This window comes from Trachymyrmex cornetzi, unplaced genomic scaffold (genome assembly GCF_001594075.2).
Source record: "Trachymyrmex cornetzi isolate Tcor2-1 unplaced genomic scaffold, Tcor1.1 scaffold123, whole genome shotgun sequence".
In the NCBI taxonomy this organism is placed as follows: domain Eukaryota; kingdom Metazoa; phylum Arthropoda; class Insecta; order Hymenoptera; family Formicidae; genus Trachymyrmex; species Trachymyrmex cornetzi.
Genome location: NW_017295795.1, coordinates 957,438 through 983,184, shown reverse-complemented (window position 1 = coordinate 983,184; position 25,747 = coordinate 957,438). Strand labels below are relative to the sequence as shown.

The window sequence follows — 25,747 nt, the reverse complement described above, 5'->3', positions numbered from 1 at the left end:
ATCATGTTTGGTGTGTCATTAACCGGCGTATTTTCATTCTTGCTGCGAACGCGTAATCCGAATATGTTTAATTAATTTATGAAGTTTCATGCCGTGTATAAGAAAATCTGAAATTTCGAGCGAGGGGCGAGATTATTGTAGACGAAAGTATGCTGGACGCGAATTAGAAACGCGAGCGATTTACGCGATACAGTTTCGGAGTGCTAGCGAGGAATATCGTAGCCGTATGCAAAAACTTAATTAACAAATGCGATTTAATTTTTATTTTTTTAATTATGTTACTTTTGTGATTTTATTGCGAACACAGCGGCAATCGCATTCGTATGCGTGTTGCATACGAATTTCTTTTTTTGACGTAACGTTTTAATTTATCTCAACGCAGACTGATGCGGTCTCGAAAAACAAGAAAATGTTGCGAAATTTCATTAATGCTCAACGCAAGTTTCGCGTAGGAGTTCGCTCGACGTTGCCGTTCGAGCGGAACGTAATTTTTCCGACGTTTTGGATAGCGCGTGACGTAATTTCAAATTCTCGCCAAAGCGCGGAGATATATCGTCGTTATCTAACGTGGTTCCGCTTCATAGTGCACCATGTCGTAAGACGTGGCGTTATCTGCGACCATAACTCCCCATTAAACGTAGCGCTGGATGCGTGCGCGGAGTCCTGCCCTTTTTTTTGTTTTTTGTTTTTTTTTTCCTTTTTGTTTCCTCCACCTCCGTGTTCCACCCGTCTCTCGCCGCCCGAGATCCCGCATTTCCTTCCCTCTCCGCGGACAGTAACGATTTATGAACATATTTTCCGCGTATCACACGGCAAACTTGCCCGGAATCGATCCTCGAACGAGCGCTGGCGACCCAATAGCGTCCCACGATTTAATCTTCGATTTTGCGCTATAATTGAATCTACGCGCACCGCTTGTTTCTATTTTCAGAAATTCGAGGCTCCATGCCGCCTATAATAAATGAGAAACTGGTGTACATGTCGGCTCGTCTAAAGGACACCGTCGTGATCCCTTGCGTGGCCTACGCCAACCCCACCCCGACTAACAGGTAAGATTTTTTTCGATATAATTCGACTACATTCTCTCTCTTATTAATATTATTGTAGGTTAATCAATCATTAATTTCATAGTTTATTAATGTCGCTTATTAATATTATAGATCAATAAATTATGTTTAATTCTCAATTAAATTTATATTATTAACGAAGCGTATTTGCGAGGTAGAGACGGTTTCTTTGCGTATGCGTGTGTACATGTGCATATACCGGATCTCCGCAGCCCGCGTACCGAACGTCCGGGTTTTCAGTAGTATTACCAATTTCGTAATTCCCATAATTAGATTTTAAATAGCATTTTTTTCCCGCGCGCCGACCTCGTTCCTCTTCTCTTATCCCCCTTCCTTGGGGAGGGCTTGCGTTACGCTCAGATACGCAATTAAACGGTAAGCAGGCATTTACTTTCCGCCGTGGCCCAACGATGCTGTTAAGTAATCTGCATACAAAGTATGGTACGCTGCGCTTGAATTAAAGGCGATGCTTGAAGATTAAACAAGCCGCTTCGCTAACATCACATACGTCGCGATTGTGAGATAGTGGTCACGAAATCCATATATAACGCGACGTCCCGGTGTGAATGGCAGTTAATAATGAAGAGCGATCGCGACGTACACGATAAATATTGATGATCCGATGATATTAGAATGAAACGAACGAGAGACTGGCATATATTGGGTTTCAATCGCACTTCCGTTTTCGTTACGCAAGAATATGGGGCGTAAAACTAACTGTGGGCAATCATCGATTAAAGTCCGTTTACGTTGAAAGAATGTGCCTCGTGTTATCTTCATTGGCTCTGCCAGGCACAGGAAATATCGTGTAACTTCCCTACGAGGAGTTTCGTTAATGCCATTTTTCCAAGAGGAATTAAAGAAGACGGGAGAATGTAGTTAATTGGATGAAAATTTGTATAAAAGTCGTTACCTTTGTTACGCGGGAACTCGGTGGAAAATAAGGATAAAATAAAGATAAAGACTCATTATCTGAAATAATACGTATTACAGAATCAAACCGCACGTGTGCGTTTAATAATGTTTTGCGCTATGCTCTCACGAGAGCGTTGCTGCCGCGCGCGACAGCGCCAGGTGATGAGGAAATTGGAATCTTTGTGCAAACGGACGAACACGCGGACGATGCTTATTCGCTATACTAGACGCCTGTGTCTCTATTTTCCTTATATTAATGCTAATTTTAAACATAGATCCGCCGACGGAATATTTCGCGCAATGTGAGCTCCACGCGCGGGAACGCCCACGCGAGTTCATCGACATCGCGAACTCCTAGTCCTGGAAGACCGGAGGGTAGGTGAACCGAAAGGTGAACGAGAAAACAGTTATGAAACGAGGATTTTCTTCTTCTCTGCGTTTCAACTATTAAATATTACGTTAACTCTTACGGATACACCATCCTTTTCCCGCTCGTGCGTATTACTAGCTCGCAGATGTATTACATTTATCTCGCGAGGAACGAGGAAGAAACGGCAAACGAGATGGTAACGCGTACGACTGGTATTTTATGTGTTGGACAAAGCTTTTCAACCCTGTTGATTAGCTGCAGGACGAAAAAGATCTTTCTGTTTTAAGCTCATTTTACATCTCAAAGAACACATTAAATTAAGAGAAAATTTAAATGACTTTATTTTAATATGTCATGAAAGTCAAAATGATGATTTTTTTTTGTTACAAAATTTAACTGCTTATTGACGTTAAGAATCAAAGTAAAGTCATTTTGATTTCTTGTTGACTTTTGTGTGTTCCTTGGGAATTGCGTAAGCGTAAGTCTCGAAAGGTGCAGTAAGCCTTAAGAAATTGATCAATTATAGTCGAGTATTCTTTCCATATTCGACTGTAATTGATTAATTCCTTAAGGAATGTATATCAGTTACACAAGTTCAAATGGACACCAGCAAATCACAGCGCTAGAAAAAAAAATTGAAATACTCTCTAAGTGAAAGTTAGTGTGATTGGCAATGGGCAATTGCAATAGTGTGCAAGTGAACCGCTCTCTTCCTTAAGGCTTAAGGCTTACTACATCTATTGTATTTCGGGACTAAATTGTAAGAGATTTTAATAAAAGATTTGATTAATCAAAATCGAATATAAAGAGAATATTTAATTGTGATTGATCAATTCTTACAACTACGCTTACGCGGTTGGGTAGAAGTGGACTCTATAGGTAATCAACACGCTTAAAGAGTTTGTCGTACGAGACGTGAAATATCAATCCATGTCAGGACCGCGACTCACATCGATGCAACACCACGGAGAGAGCGATGAGAGGCTCTACGAAACTTGTTGCGTGGTGGGGAGCATGTTATTACAGCGGATTACGCGATTAGCAACTAGTTTGGTCCCATCATTGATGCCGCGAGCACCGTGCAGAGGATCGGTGCAGTAATCAAACTCGGGTCAAATAGAAACACACGGTTATCGCCGTGTCGTGTAGTGAGATGCATTTAAATAATTATGAATGAACCAAAAATCAATGAACGCGAGACGTTTGTAAGAGTCATCTTAGGAGTCAGTGCTCTCTGTCGCCTCGCTTCTCGCTTCGATTTTTGATGAGAATCTTCGCTCGCTCTCTCTCTCTCTCTCTCTCTCTCTCTCTCTCTCCCCCGGGCCTCTCTCTCGCTCCTGATTTCTCACGCAAAAATATAAAATGAAAATTTTAAACGTCGCCGGCAGAACATATCGACGGAACTTTGATCGTAAAATTTGTAGAATCGACGCGGATATAGAACGATGTGATTCGCGGTTTGCGTGCACGCGCACGCATGCGTGTATACACGCGCGCGCGTGCGACGCGTATAGAGCCGCCAATCTACGCTGGCGCGACGATAGTAGCCGGGGGGATGAACGAAGATAGTCGGAAGATATATAGACGTCGGGAGGGCTGTATGGGTAGCGCAAACAAACCGACCGCTGATTACAGAGACTGCTTCTGACAGCCCATCAAATATTCCGCATTTACGTATACGTCGACGTCACTGAGTATTCCATGCTTGTGTTCATCAACCGCGCGTTCCCTCTCACCGGTCCTCCTCCAGCCGCCCTCTTCTTCCACGTCGGCTCCCTCCTGCTCCTCCTCTTCTAGTCGTCTCTTCTGTAGGTTGATTTAGCCGACGGAAGAGAGCTGCGGGGGATGGAAAGCTAGAGAAGGTGGAGATAGGGATAAGGGATATAGAAAAGGAAGAGAGAGAGAGAGAGAGAGAGAGAGGCAGACAGAGAAGAAGAAGAGAAAGCTGAAGCAAGTAGAGAGGACAAGAGGATGGAAAAGACGAGGATAGAGAAGATGAAGACCGAGAGAGGAAGAGAGTTTGAGGGTTCGTCGTGGCGCGGAGTCTTCCATCTCTCCGGGTTCCCTCGCACTCGAGCATCCCCGTATCCCATCTCCTACCCTCGCCAATTTCCCTTCGTAAATTCGATTATCTATAGGTATACTCCTCATCCCTATGGCTCCACTTCTGCTTCGCTGCCAACACGGCCGCCATCTCCGTTCCTATCCTCTTTGGCCGTCTCCTCATCGTCATCATCCTCATCCTCGTCGTCGTCGTCGTCGTCGTCGTCGTCGTCGTCGTTGGCCTTCTACGTTTCCTCCCGGATGCGGAGTAAGCAAGACCCGGAGACCACTACACTTTAACGGATTTCTAAACCACGTGGGGCCGATCATCGCGTAAAAGCGAAAGAGAGAGAGAGAGGTGGGGGGGAAGAAGAGACTAAATCGAGGGAGTTCTGTGAACGCGAGAGGGACGATGCCAGGGCTAATGGCGCGTTACGAGCAATCGCGGAAAGATGAACTGGCTCCATTCGGTCCCGATAAACTTCCCGTAGAGCGATAAGGGATTTCGAATTGGGATCGATTTAAATATCGCCGGTATTCAGATAGCTATATTCGATTTGTATAATGAGTAATCTCATTTAATTAGACTGATTTATCTGAAATATTGATAGCGGTTTTACATGTTAATCGATTTAAGTGAAGGGGTTATTTAAGCGATATACTTTATATTATTAAAGCGAATAACAGTTATCTTTTATATATTTTAACTTATTTAATTGAGATACAGCAGATTTAATTGGGATTTTCTTTTACATTTGAATTCTATTTTTGCACAATATTTAAAAGCAAGTTTTACATTATTAAAGAAACAACGTATTTTCAAATCATTTAATTAGAGCGCAGAGAACGCATATGTTTGAAATTTATTCGCGTCATATTAAAAATTCATGTCAATCCAGTTATACAAATACATATGCAAGTTTGTTAAATAGTCGACGCGAACAGATTCGGATCGCAAAAATGGCGGCAGCTTGAAATTTTCATTAGTGACTCCGTTGCGACATTGACGTCGTACCGACGGGATTGATAAGATGATAGAGAGGGAGGGAAATTATCTCCGTCGAGATTTATATACTTCCCGTTAGAGCGCTTCCGTATATACTATAAAATCCATCTCTCGCGCGTAAGCTCAATAATGTGCATGATATGCAAATAGAGAATAATGCCAATAAATCTCTTTAATGTCGCTTAATGCCTCGAATTAATCGTAAAAGATAGACTATTTTGTCCGGATTAACATGTTCTTGCGCGGACGTCGGTGCGCATTTTGTATCGTACTGACCACCGATAAGGTCAAAGGTCGCGCGTGCTCGCCAAGGATCGATTGGATTATCCTGTTTGCCGAGACTGGCTTAAATCGAGACAGCACGGGCTCCCCGAATTTTCAATTAAGACGAACACGGAGAGCTGGCGAAGTTATGCGTGATCTCGTTTCGTGAAATTCACAAGGGATCGATTTACGGAGTTGCGCTATATTCGCATAGTTATGCAATAGCGTTATAGCATGCACCTCGGCAAAAATCCGCGACGTTATCCTGAATTACAGTGTAAGAATGTAGATGTTTCCACTTGACTATATTTCACTGAAAAATATGGTCCTAAAAATGGGCAAGTTAAAACACATACACTAAATGGAATATTGATCTTAAGGAGGTTGTACGGCAAATGCAATATGTTAAGAATTACTTGAAAAAATTACAGACTATTCTAAATTGCATTTAATAATAATACAAAAAAAATAGAGACAGTTGACCATCTAGATCAAAAGTTATTTAAATAAATAATAATATTTTTTTAATTTGTACTCTAATATAAATATTTGAAAATGTATTATAAAATAATGATAAAAATCTCAATTTTTTTATATAAATACTTTATGAATTCAACAATATTTATGTAAAGTTACCTTGAGATGCAGACATTAATTGTTCAGTAAATAAATAAAATTTGTTATTTGTTATAAACTAATGATCTCAATGAAACTTTGCATAAGTCATGTTTAGTACTTAATATATTTATATAAAAATATTTATATTTTTCTTACAATATTTTTTTTTAATTTTTTTTTATTTTAACAATTTTTGTTTATAACAATAAAACTAATAACAAATAAAATAAATAATCTATAAAAATGTGTTGCTCAATAAAAGCAGAATGTTATTAACACAACTTTCACATGTATGTAGTTTGTTTAAAGCGTAAATAGTAATATATGTGTATTATGCCCTTACAATCTCCTTAACATCACATGTACGAAGCAAAGCTTTTTGTGTGTAAAACATATTTACTAATACCAGTAGAGAGATTTGCTAATACTGGTAGGGAGACTTGCTAATACTAGTAAAGAGACATGTGTAGATGTAAGTATTTCGACTCTCTAAATTCTTGAAGTGTAATCTTACTCTAAAGAGTGAAAACTGAGTCAGTCTTGGAAAAGAGTGGCTCAGTTTTCAATCTTTAAGAGTGAGATTTCACTCTTCAGAGTGAGATATACTCTAAAAGTTTTAGAGAAAGCACATACGTCATTTTAAGTTTAATTGCGGAATATCCTTATGAAAATACCAATAATTCCAGTCTTTAAAAAAGTCTTTGGTAAATATTAAATTATTCAATTCACTCTCAATTTTATTAAAAAAAAAATTGTTTATTATACATTATTAATGTATAAATGAAGTGATTTTCGAAAACTTTGGTATATATCAACGATAGGAAAAATAACTATAATAAAGAAATTCTATTGATTGATTTATAGATGCAAGGAAAATTTTTGAATCTTTTTTCAGACCTTTTACCAGTCTATGTCTTGTTACCAATGAATATTTTATTGACAATTAATTATGATATTTAGTTATATATTGTAAAACTGTCATAAGTTTTTTCATTTTTACATAGCATTTCATGTTTGATCGTACTTGTCTTTCAAATAGTTTGTTGTACTTAATAAATTTTATTACACAATTTGATATTTTATTTTTTAGGTCCGTAATTTTGATCCACCAATTTTTATGTTTTGATCTCATTTTTATATAGCGATTCCCTAAATTTTTAAAAATAACTAGATAATAAATATACCATTTCTAAAAAAAAGAGACCTTAAAGGGTTAACGATACTCGCCGGCGCGGCCGCAGCCATCTGAATAATACTGATGAATATCATTAAAATGCATGTTCTTGAAAAGTGAACGTTTTGAAAGCGTGCCAGGGTACGTATCTCGTCGCGGCGTATATGCGTGTATAGAAGCAGAATACGAGAATATAGCCGCACGATATGGATATACAATAGCAAGGGGAAATGCATTCGGTCTTTCCCAATGAAACAATAGTTATTTTGTGGTAAACGTGTGCGGCGAGGAGATACGGTTTCGGACAGGCACCGGCGCGCATACATGAGCGCAACGTTTTCGAAATCTCGTCGGTTAGGTAACTACAATAATAACATCGTCGCTTTGACGAGCGCGGGAAATGGTAAATTTGCATACGCATTCTGTTAAGAACACGCACATGTGAGCATGTTGATCGCGCGGAGCAATGCGAATGCAGCTGAGTTTCTACGGGTGTCTGCCTACACCGTCGATGTTTTCACTTAGTGGCCGCCTGATAATGACGGTCCTTGGAAATGGAATCGAATCGAATTGAAATACACTATATGACGGAGAATCCTGTTTCTGTTTTCTCGCGTAGATGGTACTACAATAGGAATCAGAGGGAGGAACCGATCGAGGAATCGTCGGGCCATTACGTGGTGCGTGACGGCTCCTTGATTATCCAGAGCGTCGAGGAGAATGACGCCGGCTCTTACATGTGCACTGCCAGCAATTCTGAAGGCAGCGAAACTTTGGAGATCAGACTAACAGTGTCTGCACCACTGAGTGTTCACGTGCAACCGGCGATACAGACGGTTGATCTGGGGAAATCCGCCTATCTGGTAATCAATCATTAATCAGTCAATACCGATTTATCCGAAAATAAACAATGCTTAATCACGTAGGAATAAGTTGGACAGAGAAAGCGAAGAATGATATTTCGAGGGATCTTATACCACGAAGGGTAGAAAAATAAATAAATATCATAATACGATATTTAGATCCCGTTCTTATTTCAAGATCGTCTTAATTTTTCGACTCTCATACTAATTTTCCAAATATAAGTTCTCGAGTTGGACGAGTGATAACCCTAAAAAATTTTCTGTACAATAGGAAATTTATGATGTTTTAACAATTATATTAAAATATAGTGAATAAACAAATTAATGCGTAAATGTAACCAAATGCCATTATTTTTGTTTATATATAAAAAAGTTATAATTATAAAATAAATAACAAAACAATTATTCTAGTTCTTGTATAACTTGTTTTTGCACAACTCTAAAAATAATGTAAATTTTATTAAATTGATATTAATTTTTTAAATTTTAATTAAAAATGAGAGAGAGAGAGAGAGAACTCTTTAAAGTAGTTATATATTAATATTCCTAAGAGAGGTGAATGGCTTGTTCTAAGTAAATAAGTTATATCTCTTTAAAAATTGTATGTGTACATAATGCATTTATTTGTCTCAAACAAAAGCTTAGAACTTAAAAATTAATTAGAAAAATCTACAAAAGTTATCAAAATTTTATAGCAAAATTATTCTGTAAAGATTTTATTATATTTTTGTAGCGAACAATTTCGTTAGGAAATCGGAAAGTTAAATAAGTATTTTAAAATACGCGGTTCTCTCTAGTTAGTTTATAATAACTTAAGACTATATTTAAGACGGTCTAAAATATAAGAACTGACTGAATATCTTATAGAATCTTGAGAATCCTATTTTAGAGATCAATTTAGACAATCTATAATTCAAGTTAAATTTTCGAAACCCATTTATAAAAAGGAAATGAAATTCCATTTATAAATTTTGGCCCGTATATTTCAATGTATATATTCATTTTATTATAATATATTTATCATACTCCGATAATTGGATTGGTAAGACATTCGTTCTAGAAAATCGAAAGCACGTTCAAACCTGGACTAATGTAATATTTTTCATAAATTCTTTGCACTGTTTTAAGATGGTTACTATTGATTTGATAATCAATATGATTTGTGATAATATCTCTAGCAGTTTTAATTTATGATTGCGTTTCAAGTTCAACAAATTGAATCATCACACAATTTATAGGAAAATACATTTGAAAATTTACATATATGAATATTATTAAGCATCAAAGTTGAATATAGGATTTTTTCTCTGAATTGTATTATTCACTTATCGATTAATTTTCGACTTATTATTATTTTTTATACATGTTTTTATTCTGATGGTTTAACTGTTTCTCTCTCTCTTATATGTATATATAAATAATTAATGAACAGTAAATTATAGAACGTCCGAAGTCTTTATTTTGCGTCAAAGTTTAAGAATATAAAAACGTCTGACAGATCGCTTACAAATATTGGACACTTCAATTACTGTTATGAATATTTACCACGACGTTTTCAGCCATCTGTAAATACTGTAAAGCGCTGTCGATGACGCGGGAAATGAATCTGTACGTGCCGGAAATTAATGCCAGTCGTAGTGTCGGGTGTGTGATTCGAATATATTTTCAGGAATATAGAGATCTGATTTTTCTCAAGAAGCTCACAGTTTGCGGATTCGAGACGAAACGGTATTCTCCTTCGTTTCCGCACGCCGGGCGAGAGCGCCGGGCAAGTCCCTTTCTTGATTCTCATCAGTTTCTTCCGTCTAAACTCCTTTGCAGACGTGCACCGCAAGTGGATTTCCTCAAGCGGCACTCTATTGGCTGAAGGATGGTCAGCCATTGAGAACGGGCGCCCGGGTAAGGACGGTCTCCAGCGAGCGTATTTCCGTGACGTCGGTCGCGAGAGAAGACCGCGGCATGTACCAGTGCTTCGTGCGGAACGAGTACGAAATGGCTCAAGGAATTGCGGAATTACGCTTAGGGGGTAAGACATTCTGGCATCGAGTTCCGGATGTACAATAGTATATGTCGCGACGCCTTAATGTTTGGCCAAGCTCAAGATAGTCGTCGTGTCATCACCCGGAGACTCGAAAATCTTTGAATTGTTGTAAGATTGGCGATCTCTCTCTCTCGGTGACAAATTAAATATAATTAACATATTTTAAGACCGTATTTTCAAACTGAATTATGTTCTAAAATGTCTACATTATTACTTATAAAATGGTTACACGAAAAAAACGAGTTTGTTGAAGTGAAAATTTAGCTTGTAGATACAGATCTAGAAATAATTTTGTTGGACCATTAAAATAATTGTGTAGAATGATCTAGATTATTAGAATGTCAAAACTTTTTGCAACATTGCTCTCATTCACTGTTAAATCTATAATGTCAAATTTAATCTAATTGAAGTCGCCACTGCTCCTACTTAATGTATCGTTATTTTATATTAAAACAATGGTTAAATTTGACACTATATAGTGTCAATTTGAATACAAATATGTATATATATATAGATATTAAATAATGTATATACTTATATATGCAATAGGTTGAACAATGTATACTTGAGCGTCCTTTAGAATTATTTTGGTCCGACAAAATAATTTTCATATCGGTATCTAGCTCGATTTTTAGATATTTTAGCAAAACCGTGCAAATCAATTCGTAAAATAGTATACAATACTATTATAATAGTCGAGGCATTTTCAATTACTTTTCTCGTCATCTCTAAATCAAATTATTCCTATCGCGGTAACACATTTTATACATAGTTTACTGTTTAATTATTTATAAGTACTTATATCTTATTAACCCTACGATTATTTATCGATCTGGGTAAAAAAAGCCGTTTATCGAGCAATCGGTGAGTGTTTTGCCATTAATACCGTAGAATTCTTTCTCTATACAATTCACGAATCGCGTGCCATTTTATCGTAACGCATTCTCCATCAGGAAGTAGCACGACTTCCCTGCAGGCTACGTGCTATTTTTGCGGGGAAGTGCCCTCATCTCTCTTCCGATTGTGCTTTACGGAGCGTGTTCCCATCTGTGGAACGATAATCGTGGTCTCGGTTTCGATTAACTCCGGTTGAGTTTCGTTTGCAGCAACAGCAGCAAAGTTACGTTAAATCGCATTACCTAACTTCAACAATAATCATTTTCCGTTATCTAATCTAGCTAGCACACTGATTCTTATTTTATTTTTGAATTATATATAAATTATATAAATTATAAATGTAATAGAATACACTGTATTTAATAGAATATTTAGCGATAAGTTACGACGGTTGTTATTATCATTGCTGATCGGAAATGTTGTTTAACGGCAGATCGAGAATGCATTTAACAATTCTCGCTCGCACGTTTATTACGGGGAAAAAAGAGAGTTCGGACGAGCGATCGCGTGTTTGGCGAACTTGATCAGAAACTTGGTTTGCTCGCGGTTTGAAAATGTTGGTTAACGGCTGCGGAACTCGGTACATGTGCGGAACAAGGCTGCCTGTTTGCGCAGCGTTCTCTCCGTAACGTATTTTCCATCGGCTGGTCGTTTCGCCGCGGGATACGTGCCATTTTTGTACGAAAATGGCCTCGTTTGCTCTCCCGCTCGCAAACCCCCGATGTGAGACCTTCACCGTCGCGCATCAATGTCCGATGGACAACCGCACGACTCGCGAATTTGCCCCGGAATATAATAAAAGCGATTTACGATAGGTTTCACCGATAACATCGCAGCCAAGCATTGGACGGATCACACGGGTAACATATGACACGTGGAACATGTCCGGTAACTTAGAGCGCGATGTGTTTCACGTGAAAAAACTCTCCCTCTGGAATTCCCTCCGGAATTTTTCGCAAAAAACCACAGTACGTTTATCGGCTTATTCATATTTAAATTATTCTGTTATTGCTGTTGAAATTCCATTATATTAATAATTACCAGTCGACATCAACTAAAAGTAATGTAATATCAATGATATAATTTTGCATTCGCAACAACATAGATGTAACATAACACATGTTACATAACGGTACATTGTTGAGCGTGAAAAATTCTAACATTGATATTATGTTACTTTTAGTAGACGTTGACTGAATATATAGAGATTACATTTTTAATTAAATGTTTAACAACATTTCTTGATATTTTTATTCGCAAGACGGTATTATTTTCAATTAGATTTTGAAATATAATTCCAAAGGTAGTTCTTCTCTAGCTTTGAGTTTTTATTTTATACTGCTTCCACCTCAGGAGGAGAATATTGCTACTAGCAAGGAAAAGCGTGCTGAGTTTCGTGCCGTTCTTACGAGCGATTTGTACATTTCTGGAAGTTCGTACGAGCTTTCGCGGCCATTAACCTTTATACGGGCGGCATTTCGTAACTTTTATGACCTTTGAAAGTTTAAATTTTCTTTCAAAATCGCTTATAGCCCGCGCTCGGCTACCGTTCCCTCGTCGGAAACAAGCGTACCGATCTTGGACGTCGTGTACAGTTTGTTTCTTCCTCCGCTGTAATCCGAGTTCGGATATCACGCGCGAGCTAAATTACTACTTTCCTTCTTCCTTCTTATCCCGGTTTTCTCTTAGCTGTCGAGTAATTTTACCACTAAATTTCTCTTCGGACAAAAAGTATCCGATAAAATATTATAGTATTCTATCAGATCTAAGTTTTCAGACATGTTAAACCAACATTATTAACGGAAACTTTATAAATAGAATATAAGATAAAGGAAGAAGTACAAGAATTATCAAAATTAGCTAACCGATTAGCACATCTAAAAAAAAACGAATTCTATAATATTCCTTGATATGAAAGAGAAAAATAACATATAATGTCAAGAAGTGCAGGAAAAGTTTCTATAACAATAATATCGTACAAAGTATGTATGCTGCATACGTGATGTTTTCTTCTTTATTTCTGTACGAAACTATTTTCTTTATTTCAGATGTGTATAAATTCTAAATATATAAATATATATTTATGCTTATTTTTATTTGCATTTTCGTACAAACTTATACACAATCATTTTTTAAAAATAAATATTATTATATAATTTTGTAAATCTTAAACATTGTTTGTTTAATCAGGAATCAATGACGTAGTGATTATGATCTTTCTTTTGGTTTTGTTCGTTTTTTGTTTTATTTACTTTTCATTATTTTTGTTTTTATTCTATATTTGTTATATTTTTATTTATTTTTTTGTTTTATTGATTATATATAAACCTATAAAACGCATTAAAAAATCAATGTATATATGCGTATATAATAATTTATATCTATTTGATCGTATAGAAATATAAGAAAAAATAACAATCATTTTTTTAAGTTTTTTTGTATATTATACCTTTTAAAAAATATACTTAAAGAATATGAAAAATAAATAATAATAGGTACAAAAAATACAAAAAATAAAATAATAAATAATTAAAAATGTTAAAAATAAAATAACATGAATAATAACAGAAATAAAAAATGGAGTCAATAATCACTATGTCTTTGTCATTGGTCTTGGATTTAACAAGGATTGATTTAAAAAGTTATTTATTAAAAATGACTGTTGGGTATAAATTTGTATGTAAAATACATCTAGAAACGAGCGTAAATATATGTGTTATAATTTACTTAAGTCTGGTTCTACAGAAAACATAGGATGCTTTCCAACGACATGTGACATAGTTTAACACAGTGAATCATCAACTTTGTTGTTTGTCAATGTTAAACAAAGATGAAATGATCACTGTGTTACACTGTGTTATACTGTGGTTCTTGCTGGGAAGCACTAATAATATCTCGTATTCTGTATGCACTTTGTATAATGTTATATTGTTTTTCATACATTTTTCTACACTTTCTAGCGCATTATAGAAGTTATATTTTTCTCTTTTATACGAGTATACATGGAATGTGAACAAGCACTGAATTAATTTTTTGTATACATCAACATCTAGATATTTATTAATAATTAGCTTTGTTAGAAGATAACAAAAAATGATGCAGGACGACATCGCAGCGAGACCTTTTTTTTACGATGGAAAAATATTTTATCATCGAAATTACGTCACGAGGAATAGTTGCGCACTAATTTCTGCATTACGTCAACAAAATGTCATGTAATCGCTATTCATACCCATAGTAACGAAGCCCGTCGTTCCGGTTACGACGATGGATAGAAAATTAGTAATTTACGTCGTCCAAGTTCAGAGCCGGGTGCCTATTACCTTGTCATTAGGATTCTTCCCGTCTCCATGATTTCTAAGCTGTAGGGGTATAGAGTGTACATTAGGTTGGGATCGCCCGCAGCACGATAGGATAGTTAGTACCTACTACTACTACCCCTGGATTTGCATACGCTAACGAGATTCCTGCGGTTTTGCCGATGCTTTGCATGCTAGCCGCGCGCGATTTCGCGGAGCAGCGCGACCGACTACGTCTATTTATTATGCGTCATAGATACGTCGGGGTATGAAAGCCGGTCCGTGGGAACATCTCGGCGAATTTGCGAATTTTGCCGGCGGTCCCTGCCCCTAGATGGAATTACGCGAACGTGATATCTTGTCTGTTATGATTATGGCATTCTCCCGTTTCGCCAGAGAGGGAAAGAGAGAAAGATTTACTTTGCTGCACTTGGAAAACGTATAACTCCGGAAAAATATATCGCTCGTGTAAATCATGCTTTATCGTGCCGTTTATCCGAAATGCTCATTGGCATTTCGCGTAAACTTCAATCTGGAATATGACCTCGTTGCGTTCCACCGTAATTTTTGTTGCCAACGAGCTTGACCGTTTTACCTGGAAACATCACTGAGTTTCGGCAGTAATGTTTCCTGAAATTTAGAGAAAACAAGTGGCGGCCCGGCGCTAACTAATATTCATTAGAGCGTAAACAAATCATATTAATCTTTATAATTACACGTCTCGGAAAAATATCCTTTTTTTTTTTAAATATTTTATTATTTTCGACACGATATTACAGAGAGTGTAACAAGAACTGTGTGATGCAAACGCTATGCAAAACAGAGATACATTATTCGCAAAATTGTACCTGATACGCGGTAAATTATATCTGATACATGATAATTCTATTTAATAATCGTTCATCAAGACAATGCTCAAAATGCGATGTTTTTTTCTACTGTTGTGACTCCTACAGATATATTGGGAAGTAAATTTGTGTTTTAATGCTGTCGAGTTTTTATTCATACAAATCTTTATTTATACGAGAGGAGTTTTTGCCGCAATAACGTATTTCATGATATTCGCATGTTAAGGCGCGCCGCGATCTTAAACATTAATTTACGAATTTTGAGAAACGTGGTAATCTAAAATTTCCTCTCGCCAAGAGTGCCAGAATAGCGAAGAATAATCAGTCAACCTAATTGATAATTTACTAATGGCGGCTCCGCGTAGTCTTTTATTTATACACGGGCGAGCTACCGAGCGCCTCCGATATTTGCTCCGGTGAGTTTTCAACTTTTAACTATCGAGTTAACCCGCGTTAAATAAATGGTACGCCTTTTTCCCCACCTTTCGCGCGTTTCCCTGATAGAAATCGTAATAATCCCTACAGCACGAAATCTTACAGCAATATTTTAATAGCGCGCGATATTACAAAAATTACAGCACAATATTGTACAATATCGAAATTATAATATTTGATTGGAAATATTGCAACTATATCGCGAAATATTGTACAACATCAATATTTTATAGAAAATATTGTAATATATTGCTGCAATATTATAATTCAACAGATAAGTATGCGACCCCGCTACAAGATGGACTCACTTCTCTCGTGAAAAGAAAACGCCCAGAAATCCTATAAAAAATATACAAATCGAATTAGGGAGTCTCCTAGAGGTTCCCAAATTCTTTCCGGTGTGCTTTCTGGGCTCCCTGTTTTTGAACATAACTTTGTCGTATGTATTTTGAAAAGTGATGCTAATCAATAATATTTTAACGATAAAAATTTATTATTTATCGAAATATTGTATAATCTACAGCAATGTTTTATGAAATATTGCAATCTTTTAAAGTAATGGTTGCTGTAATATTTCGTGCTGTAAAGGGAAAATAAGTAAAGGGGGAGGAAATGTATACTGCGTTTTTGCCCAAATTATATTGCATCTCTCGTTTTGTATCAACACAAAAGCGCGTTCTGAAATAAATATTCCTTATCATAAATATTCATCAATATCGATATCAATAATGCCGACGGCGATGAAGGGATTCCCTCTCTCGGATGAATACGAAAACTTTTGGTAAAGTTAACGTTATCTCACGGCCAGTATGTATCCGCGCCGCAAAGTTTACGAATTTATCATTTTAGGAAACTGAGAAATGAGAACCGTGTGCCGCAAAATGGCGGTTTTATCTGTTTATTTCATTATATATTGACCGCTATCTATCATCATTTTCCTGCTCTGTTTATGAATTAATAATGTAATAATATTGTTTTCTCGGTTCTCTGACATTATTGATAAGGTATCATTCGCTATTGGATTTTCTGTTTCTATTCAGACGATTTGTAGATAACTCCGCGGATCGACGGGATATTGGAACGACAATTGGCACAGTTTTTTATTTGGATTATTTTTAAATGGCTTTCACGAGTCGACGGGAGATATCGTCAGGTCGCGAACTTAAATTCGTGATGGTTCGCTTTCACATTCGACAATCGATTTGGACGTACGTATAAAAGAGAGGAGGAAAAAAAAAAGAGCGTAGAAATATATGGAGGCGGTTATAACGCGGTGCGTTAGACACGGGGAAAAGGCGGGGTTATAAAAGGTAGAGCATTTGGAAACTTTGGGGTATGCGTAATCTCTGGCCGTAACGTCTGTTAACAGAGATCGCGCCGCAGCTGGTCTACAGGTTTATCGAACAGACAATGCAGCCTGGTCCATCGGTTTCTCTGAAATGCAGCGCCGCGGGTAATCCGACGCCGCAAATTTCCTGGCTGCTAGATGGATTTCCGCTTCCACAAAACGACAGGCTCCTGATTGGCCAATATGTGACCGTGTACGGGGACGTAATATCCCACGTTAATATCACGACTGTAAAGCCTGAAGACGGCGGCGAGTACGAGTGCATCGCCGGTAGCCGCGCTGGCGAAGCGAGGCACTCGGCGAGGCTCAATATCTACGGTGAGTCAATGCGAAAGTCAAAAGTCAGCAAATACGTTTTTCCGTAATTAAAGTACTGCAGAAAGCCATCATTACAACTTTGGTACAGTTGAACTCGATTACTTATTTATCACGAACAAACGTTATTCCATTCCCGTATCATTAAATATTAAACTTGCAATTTGATCAAATCCAAAGGTGTCAGAATTGTCCTTTTTCGTTCGGTGATATTAAAAATCTGTTTTATCTATTTTTATTTTTCACGCGGCTCTGTCTCCCTGGAATCGAGAGAACAGAGAACTAGATTTCCTGCTGGAAATTTATAACTTTATGCTGTTTCGCGTGGCTGCAGCGTAACGAGCTTTACTGCTTTCTAATCTCAGGACTGCCATACGTCAGACCGATGTCGCCCGTTTCAGCGGTCGCGGGGAAGCAACTATATATCAAGTGTCCTGTAGCCGGTTATCCTATCGAATCGATAGTGTGGGAAAAAGGTAAGCATCGTGCGTCATTTCTGTTAATCCCCGACCGAATAACGGGGAGTTTTACCGTACGTTTATTCAATATTTCCATTGCGGCGAAAGATACGTTGAAGTCTGTCATTGATCTCCCCGCATTGATTGATCATTCTCTTTCGTAACAAGTGTATCGTGTGCAGTTAACTACGTATATACACTGTTAAATACGTATACTATTAAATTCATAATGTTACATTATATTTGAGTTATTTTTAATCATATCTATAAATCGCTACTACTTCTACCTAATATATCATTAATTTGACAAAGACAATGATATATTAAATTTGACTCAAATTTAGTTTATTATTTGCTAAGTGCATACGTTAATATGAACGAAGTATCTCGAAACTAACAACAGAATGGATTGATTTACATTTTGACACAGATGAAAGTTAAAATAACAAAATATTAACTCATGAGATTGGATTATTGCTTCTTTGATTTAATATCTAACAGTGTATCACGTCAAATTGCACCCAATTTGTGAAATATTTTTTATTATTTCTATAAATCACCATTGTTCCTATCCAATATGTCATTAATTTGACTAAAATAATTAAGTTGAATTATTTAACTCAACACTGAGAGAAAGGATTTTGTTAATTTAGCAAGCCACCAGTACCTTTAACCGGTGATCGGTAAATGTATGACAACAAATTATGTTGTTGTGATTGCTGCTAGTCTGCTATACCAATCAATTATTAGTAACAGAAACAAACTATATAGAATCTAACCTATCTTTTGGATAGATTTTAGCTCGTTTACGTAAAAGTCGTAGATGATCGTGCAATCTTAAGTCGTAGGAAACCGATCAAGCACAGTCAAATATAGAGAGAATACTTGACTAGAATTAGTCAATTTCTTACGATTTGAGACCCTGCAACCGTCCACGACTTTTATATATGAGCCTCTTATTTGCTAGCGATACTATTGATTATTTGTTACATTGACGAATTAATTTGCAATCGTAACAAATCGATCGTTTTTTTAACAAATATCACATCTGCTTTCCCTTGATTTGTTCCTATAACAAAATCATTTCTCTCAGTGAAGAAGTGTATTAAATTTGATTTAAATTTAGTTTATTATTTAGCAAGGAAATCGGAATTTTTCCTCATCAATTTTGATGGGCTTTGGATATGATGCGCAACCTTTTTAAGGGTTATTTTTAGAGGGTTATTTTCAGAAAGAGATAAAATCTTGCTCACCGTATAATGTTCATTTCATTTTGCATAAAATAGAAAATATGATTTTTTACTATGAGTCGTACAAGTTGCGACAGGCTGACTGCACTGTTCCAGAGCATCAAAAAATATTACACCCATTTTTTTATCTTCTTATTTCGAGGTTTAGGGGTCGAAACAACCTCTTGAAAATAACGTATTTTTACATTTTCAGCGAATATCTTCGAAACTATAAGGTATTATATATGAAAAAAATACTTTATACAAAAAATTTGTGATATTTTATGTTTTTAATAATAATACCTTTATATTTTTTTTATATCAAATTTTTTAATTTATCTCTCTTAAGAGTTGTTCCAACCCTAAAACCTTGAGATAAGCAGATTAAAAAACGCGATAACAGATTAAAAAAGTTTAACATTTTTTTATGCTCTGCAACATATATTCAAAGCCCATTAAAATCGATGAGGGACAGTGTTGACGGTTCCCTTGTAATTACGTATGTTAATATGGATATCGTTTATTTTGAAACTAAGCAATTCAGACACAGAAATGGATTAATTTACATTTTGATACACATGGAAGTTAAAAATAACAGAATGTTAATTAATTCAAGGGATTGGGTTGATCCTATCTAACAGACTAGTTCATCGAATTTATGTTGCGTGTTTTATTATATGTTTGCAAATTAATTTATGCGGCTAAGGATCGATTCGAAAATGTGAAATATTTACGTCTCGCAGAATCAAGTATCGTTATTGGATATTTCAAATATTTTCGAACGTGAGGACTACCCTTTAATCGATGCCGAAACGTTGTTATCAGGGGACATAAAACTGCCTACCAACATGAGACAAAGAGTCGCCAACGGCACGCTGTTCATCGATACTGTGCAACGCAGCGCCGACGAAGGCACATACACATGCACTGCCAGAAACAAACATAATTTCACGTCGCATCGCTCGGTCGAAGTACGTGTTCTAGGTAAGCAAACGTAGCCAACAGTTCTGCATAATTTCTCGTGATATTGAGCACCGGAATTTAAAGTGTTCGTAAAATTAGCATTTGAAAATGAAGAGATTACTTTACGCGCGCGAGCGCGCACTCGCGAAATGAAACGATATATAGTTTCTTTGACCTCCGAAGTGGAGGAAAAAGATATTTCGCGGTCTTGCTACCGAGATAATAATTTCTTACGACAATACTTTTAATGCGATATATTTTTATATTTAATTGGCGCAATTTTTACAGTACGATAACTCCATTACCTAATGGCGTACAGGTAAAAGATATAATACCTCTTCTATAAAGGTACATAGTTTGTTTTAAATTAAGGTTAACGGCAAAAAGTCCACATTGGAAAAAGCATCTGCACTGTTAAATTCATATAATGTCAAATTATATTTAAATTGAGTTATTTTTAATATATCTTAACTAAAATAAAGTTAAACAATTTACATAACTGAAAGAAATACCTTAAATCTGATTCAAATTTAACTTATTATTTATTAAGCGCATATATTAACATGAAAGTTGTTTATTTTGAAACTAATCACAGAAATGGATTGATTTATATTTCCACATTTATGGAAATTAAATACACAAAATATTATTAAAAGAATTAGATTACTATTGCTTCTTTAATATCTAACAATGCGATAATAGCTATCAAATGTTGAGTAAGAATTTCAATCAAATATTTGGTTAATATTATATAATAAGAAATAATTTACTTCTCTAAATATTTAGTAAATATTATCAAGTATAATAACATAATCAACCGTTTTGTAATAATTATTAAATATTTAGAAAAGTGGAATTATTTTTGCTTGTACATTTGATTGAAATTATTTTACTCACATTTAATAGCAAATTATTAGACTCTTTTTCAGTGCAGTAAGTTTTACGTAAAGATTTACGTAAAAATTTTCGCTCGAAAAATCTATCATTTTTGCAATTTGCCTCCGCAATATCGAAGCGCGATAATATCACAGGCGCACGTTAATATGCATTCTCCCTTTGTCGAACATATTAACTATCCATTGCCTGGCGCCCCATCCGACTGTATTAATTGCAGCCCGTTTATACATAACGTGTGCGGCATGCAACGTTTGACGCGCGTTGCCGATTTTATCTTTACATAATGTTTCTATTAGGTTCATCAACCTAACTCTATATGGAGCGTTGTTTGACGTTGGGCAGGATTAATTAGTACGGGACAACATCAACCCGAGTCTTCGGTTTATCGCATTGCACATCGTCCCTCGGAATACATGGGTGCTTTTCGCACGAGGATCCTATCGATCCTATCGATCGCATATGTACGCGTCACTCGGATGCGAGTTGCGCGAAAATTAGGATAGAGAGTTTTGCATTGCCGAAGGAATATATTTCGACAAAATTTTTTTTTTTTACGTTGGACGATTACAGAGTGTAACGTATTTAATTTTTTTTTGGTTTTGATTTTGATTGACCATTTCATTTCTATATCGCTCGGCAATTACGTCGTATAATTTGGAAAAAAAAAGAGAAAAAGGGAGGATATATAATATTTAGGTTTCTGTTGAAATGCGAGGCACTGTGCAATTTTCAGCTCCGCCTCGTCCTGGATTTGGAGGCTTTCCTGAAATCGTATGGAATTTTTTCTGATGAGGAGAACAATTTTATATGTATATACATTTATTTTACTGTGATGCAAAACGCGCGTATTGCGCACGTTCGTACATAAAATGACGTATATATAACGTTCCGGAAATCGCGCTGAAACTGAATTATTTTCGACTAGCTGTATTTTTGCTTAATGTTTAATATTTAATTTTGAACATATATTAAATGTTTCGGCAAAACACTCTAGTTACGAACTAAAACACGATTGAAATCATCATGTTACATATGCGGAACTCGTTTGAAATGAAATTAAACACGGTATTTTGCGCGAGAATGAAAAACAAGTGTCATTTTTCTTAGCTGTGGCCCGCAGCGCTTTTCGTAAAGCTGCCTCTACGTAATTCGCAAATCGTAAAATGTAGTTCGCAACGCAGACGCGGAATGACGTATTACCGCACGCAAGATACACGCACAGGTGCAAACCAATCGCACGTAATGAATTGAATTGCGACAGCGTTGACATTTTAAAGTGTTAACATTTTAATTTAATTAAGGTTAGAGAAACTTACTATGTGTCTGATATTTCACGAAAATTTACAAAAAGAATAGCTTTCTGCTGATAAATGAGCAAATACAAAATTCATTCTCGCTATTCTTTACCGTTTTTGTATTGGTCAACACAGTCGTCACAGCGCAAGAAGTCAAAGTGACGATCCAGTCTGTATAGAGTGCTTTTCATTTAGTGATACAAGTCGACACAAGTATCTCTTTTTTTTTTGTTACTCTCTGAATGTCAAGAAAAAGATAGAATAATGTGTCGACTTGTGTCACTAAATAGTAATAAAAAGCACTCATAAATCACTATTCGCAAAAAAGGCATATTTTTTTTGCGTCTGCGTTTACGCACTACATTTTGGAATTTGCGAATTATGTAGAGATAGCTTTTTCAAGTGAACGCGCGATTTCCGGCGACGTGTGATACGCGTGCTAGGCGTACGCCGCGCGTGATGAAGACGTGTTCGGAAATGACCTATGCACAGAGCACAGCACCTCACTGCATCGCTCAAGCATTCCTCCTTTGCACGCGCTCGCCTAAACTGCTCTGTTCTACTCCACAATATTTTTATGTACTCGTGTACTTATGTACATAAAAATCCAGCTGCCACGTATGTACGTAACGTATTGTACATAAGACAGACGACGCGACGTACTGCGTGCAGATGTTGCACGGGGTATTACCGCAAAATGTCTTTCGATCGTAATGTCTCCCCCGTACGTGTGCACATAATGGGGGATAACGTGCGCGACTTTTTTTCGTGATGCTATATAGTAGGAGTTCTATATTGAATTCGTAATACCCCGTGATGCGTGAAACAGTATATAGAATTAAATATAGATATTTAATAAATAATAATCCCCATGATGATTGCAGGATATGTCAACTTTGCCGACGATAAAACATTGATACAACGTATAAACAGCTACCTATATTGAACGCAGGATTGGGGAATAACGCGTTACTTGTAACGTCGTTACCGTTACAATTTTTTTTTTTTTTTCAGTAACAATCGTTACTTTTTTTATATCTGGAATAGTAACGAACGTTCGGTTGTTATTTTTATAGTTACTTTAGTTCCTTATCATCTTTATATTTATTCTGTAGATTGTATTATTTTTTATCAAATAGAAATATTCTATTTAACCCTTTGAAGCATATATTTTTCTTTACGTAGAATTCAGTTGAAATTTGTTACTTGGAGATTTTTCGGGATCGCTGATTACGAATCTGACCTTAGATTTTCGAAATTCAAAATGGCGGATCTAAGATGGCGAACAAAAAATTAAAAAATTTTGACTTCGGATAATAAGCGATCCGAAAAATCTACTTGACCCCATTTTACAGCCCTAGAACTAATTTTTTAATTTTTTGTCGGCCATCTTGGATCCGCCATTTTGAATTTTGAAAATCTGAGGTCAGATTCGTAATCAGCGACCTAAAAAATTCCCGTACATTATTTTCGGCTAATTAACTATTGTTGATTAGTCACAATCACATTTATTGTTAAAAAGGGATGAATTTTTCCAGTTTGTTTATTTATAAAATACATTTCGTCAACAATAGGAATGTTTTCACGATTTTTTTATAACAACTGATGTTCTACAAAACTGATAATGTTCTTTTCATTGGAGTAATATGTTAGAAACTGTGTGACAAAAACATAAAAAACTAAGGTTAAAAAGGTGTGACATATATGTCACACTGTGCCGCAAAGGGTTGAATAAAAGTAAATATTAAAAAATATTTTGTACTTAAGTTGCATTCTGATAGTCACCTCCAATATTGAAAATAAGTATAGTAGTATACATATAGTATGTCTAATATGAATTGTAGATTTTCAGTACTGGCAGTGAATGTTAGAATGTACTCTTAACAAAGACATTAATATTTAAAAACCATGTTTGATAAAAATTTTTCATAAAATTTAGTATGTAAATTACAGTCTACCATAAAGATAATTGTATTAAAAATTAAAAAATGTTAATATGAAGAAATGCTTGTAAAAACTAGTTTAAAATTTTAATACTGATTATTTACATATTTAATATTGATTATCATATACTGCAATTTTTTTTAAATATTTTACTTTAATATTACAAAAAGAAAATCATTATTTTCTAAATAATGGTAATGTATTACTTGTTAAACTTATTGTTAGTAACGGTAACGCATTATTTTTATAAAGTAATGTTCTCTGCGGTTGAATGTTTCCTTCGAGTTTTCGTGTTCCCGATCTACCAAAATTTTCAAACACGTTTGTTCAATGCGTGTACACAAAGTTTGTTTCGTTCTAAATACGGAGTTTACCACGGAGATTGCGTCGGCAAACTGAATATTCTGTTGAAAATCACCGACGCGATTGCCTTTCATTAAAATTGCACACGTTCTTTCTCTCAACCCGCTGTCGATCTATAGACGTAACGAAGCAATGCCCTAAGAGCATCTCACGTCACGATATCGGATACGTCTGTTTAATTTGCGTTATTCGCATGAGAAATACTCGTTTGTCAACGAAAAATGTTGTGTACGATACGTGATTTACAAAATGTTTAAATTAAAAAGCAAGAAAGTCACATATCACACAAAATATTTCTCTCAATGTAAAATCCGTTTACGACGAGAGAAATACGACGAATAAAAAATATGCCATCATGCGTGAAGTCGAAGTGACGGGAAGTCGAAAATGAGGATAGCAATTATCTCGAAATCGAGATCGACGAGTGTTCTCTCTGCACTTTCTCATTGCGATGCGCGCAGTCTTGATTTCCGCCGTCAAGACCAAGTCGAGTCGAGAGAAGAGCCGCGAAGAGAGGGAGGATCGATTAATCTCACCGCATCTCAGAGCATCGAATCTCGCTGTTGGTTTCTGACGTATGCCGTATCGGACGCGGAGTTGCTCTCCTCCTTCCCCGAACAGCCCGAACCCTGCGAAACCTACGATGTAACACGTTGCTGCTGGAATCGCGCCGCTCTGAAAAATTGCTTTCCGTTCGAAGGCGCATCTGGCAGGAGCGCGGAGCGACGATTACGACCGTTTATCCTTCCATCCTCCCCACAAGCCCACAAGCCCGCAACCGTGAACCGACCGAATCAATCCCATCCCTGATATTCCCGAGTCCCGACTACCGACTACAACATCGTGATTCTCTAGTGATCTGAACTGCTTTGATGGAATGCCACCTTGTCTGTATTGTTCTTTCAGTGCCACCTAAAATCACGCCTTTCAGTTTTGCTCGCGATTTAAACGTAGGGGACCGTACTAGCGTACAGTGCGTAGTCGTGACCGGCGACCTACCACTGACATTCACGTGGCTCAAAGATAACGTCCCGATAGAGACGGTCAGGACGTTGCCGTCGTCGCAGGATGCGGGCAGCCGCGGTCGGTCGCCGG

General features: G+C 36.4%; 1 protein-coding gene across 1 annotated transcript in view; it reads left to right on the top strand.

Annotated features, from left to right (window-relative positions):
• Positions 1–25,747, top strand: part of LOC108769823 (Down syndrome cell adhesion molecule-like protein Dscam2) — an 86,836-nt gene that overhangs the window by 30,326 nt on the left and 30,763 nt on the right. Inside the window, exons 6-11 of the mRNA XM_018521033.1 lie at positions 932–1,049; positions 8,077–8,320; positions 10,142–10,346; positions 17,210–17,506; positions 17,869–17,979; positions 20,016–20,174. Of these exons, the coding sequence (XP_018376535.1) occupies positions 932–1,049; positions 8,077–8,320; positions 10,142–10,346; positions 17,210–17,506; positions 17,869–17,979; positions 20,016–20,174 (1,134 nt within the window). The remainder of the gene's footprint in view (positions 1–931; positions 1,050–8,076; positions 8,321–10,141; positions 10,347–17,209; positions 17,507–17,868; positions 17,980–20,015; positions 20,175–25,747) is intronic.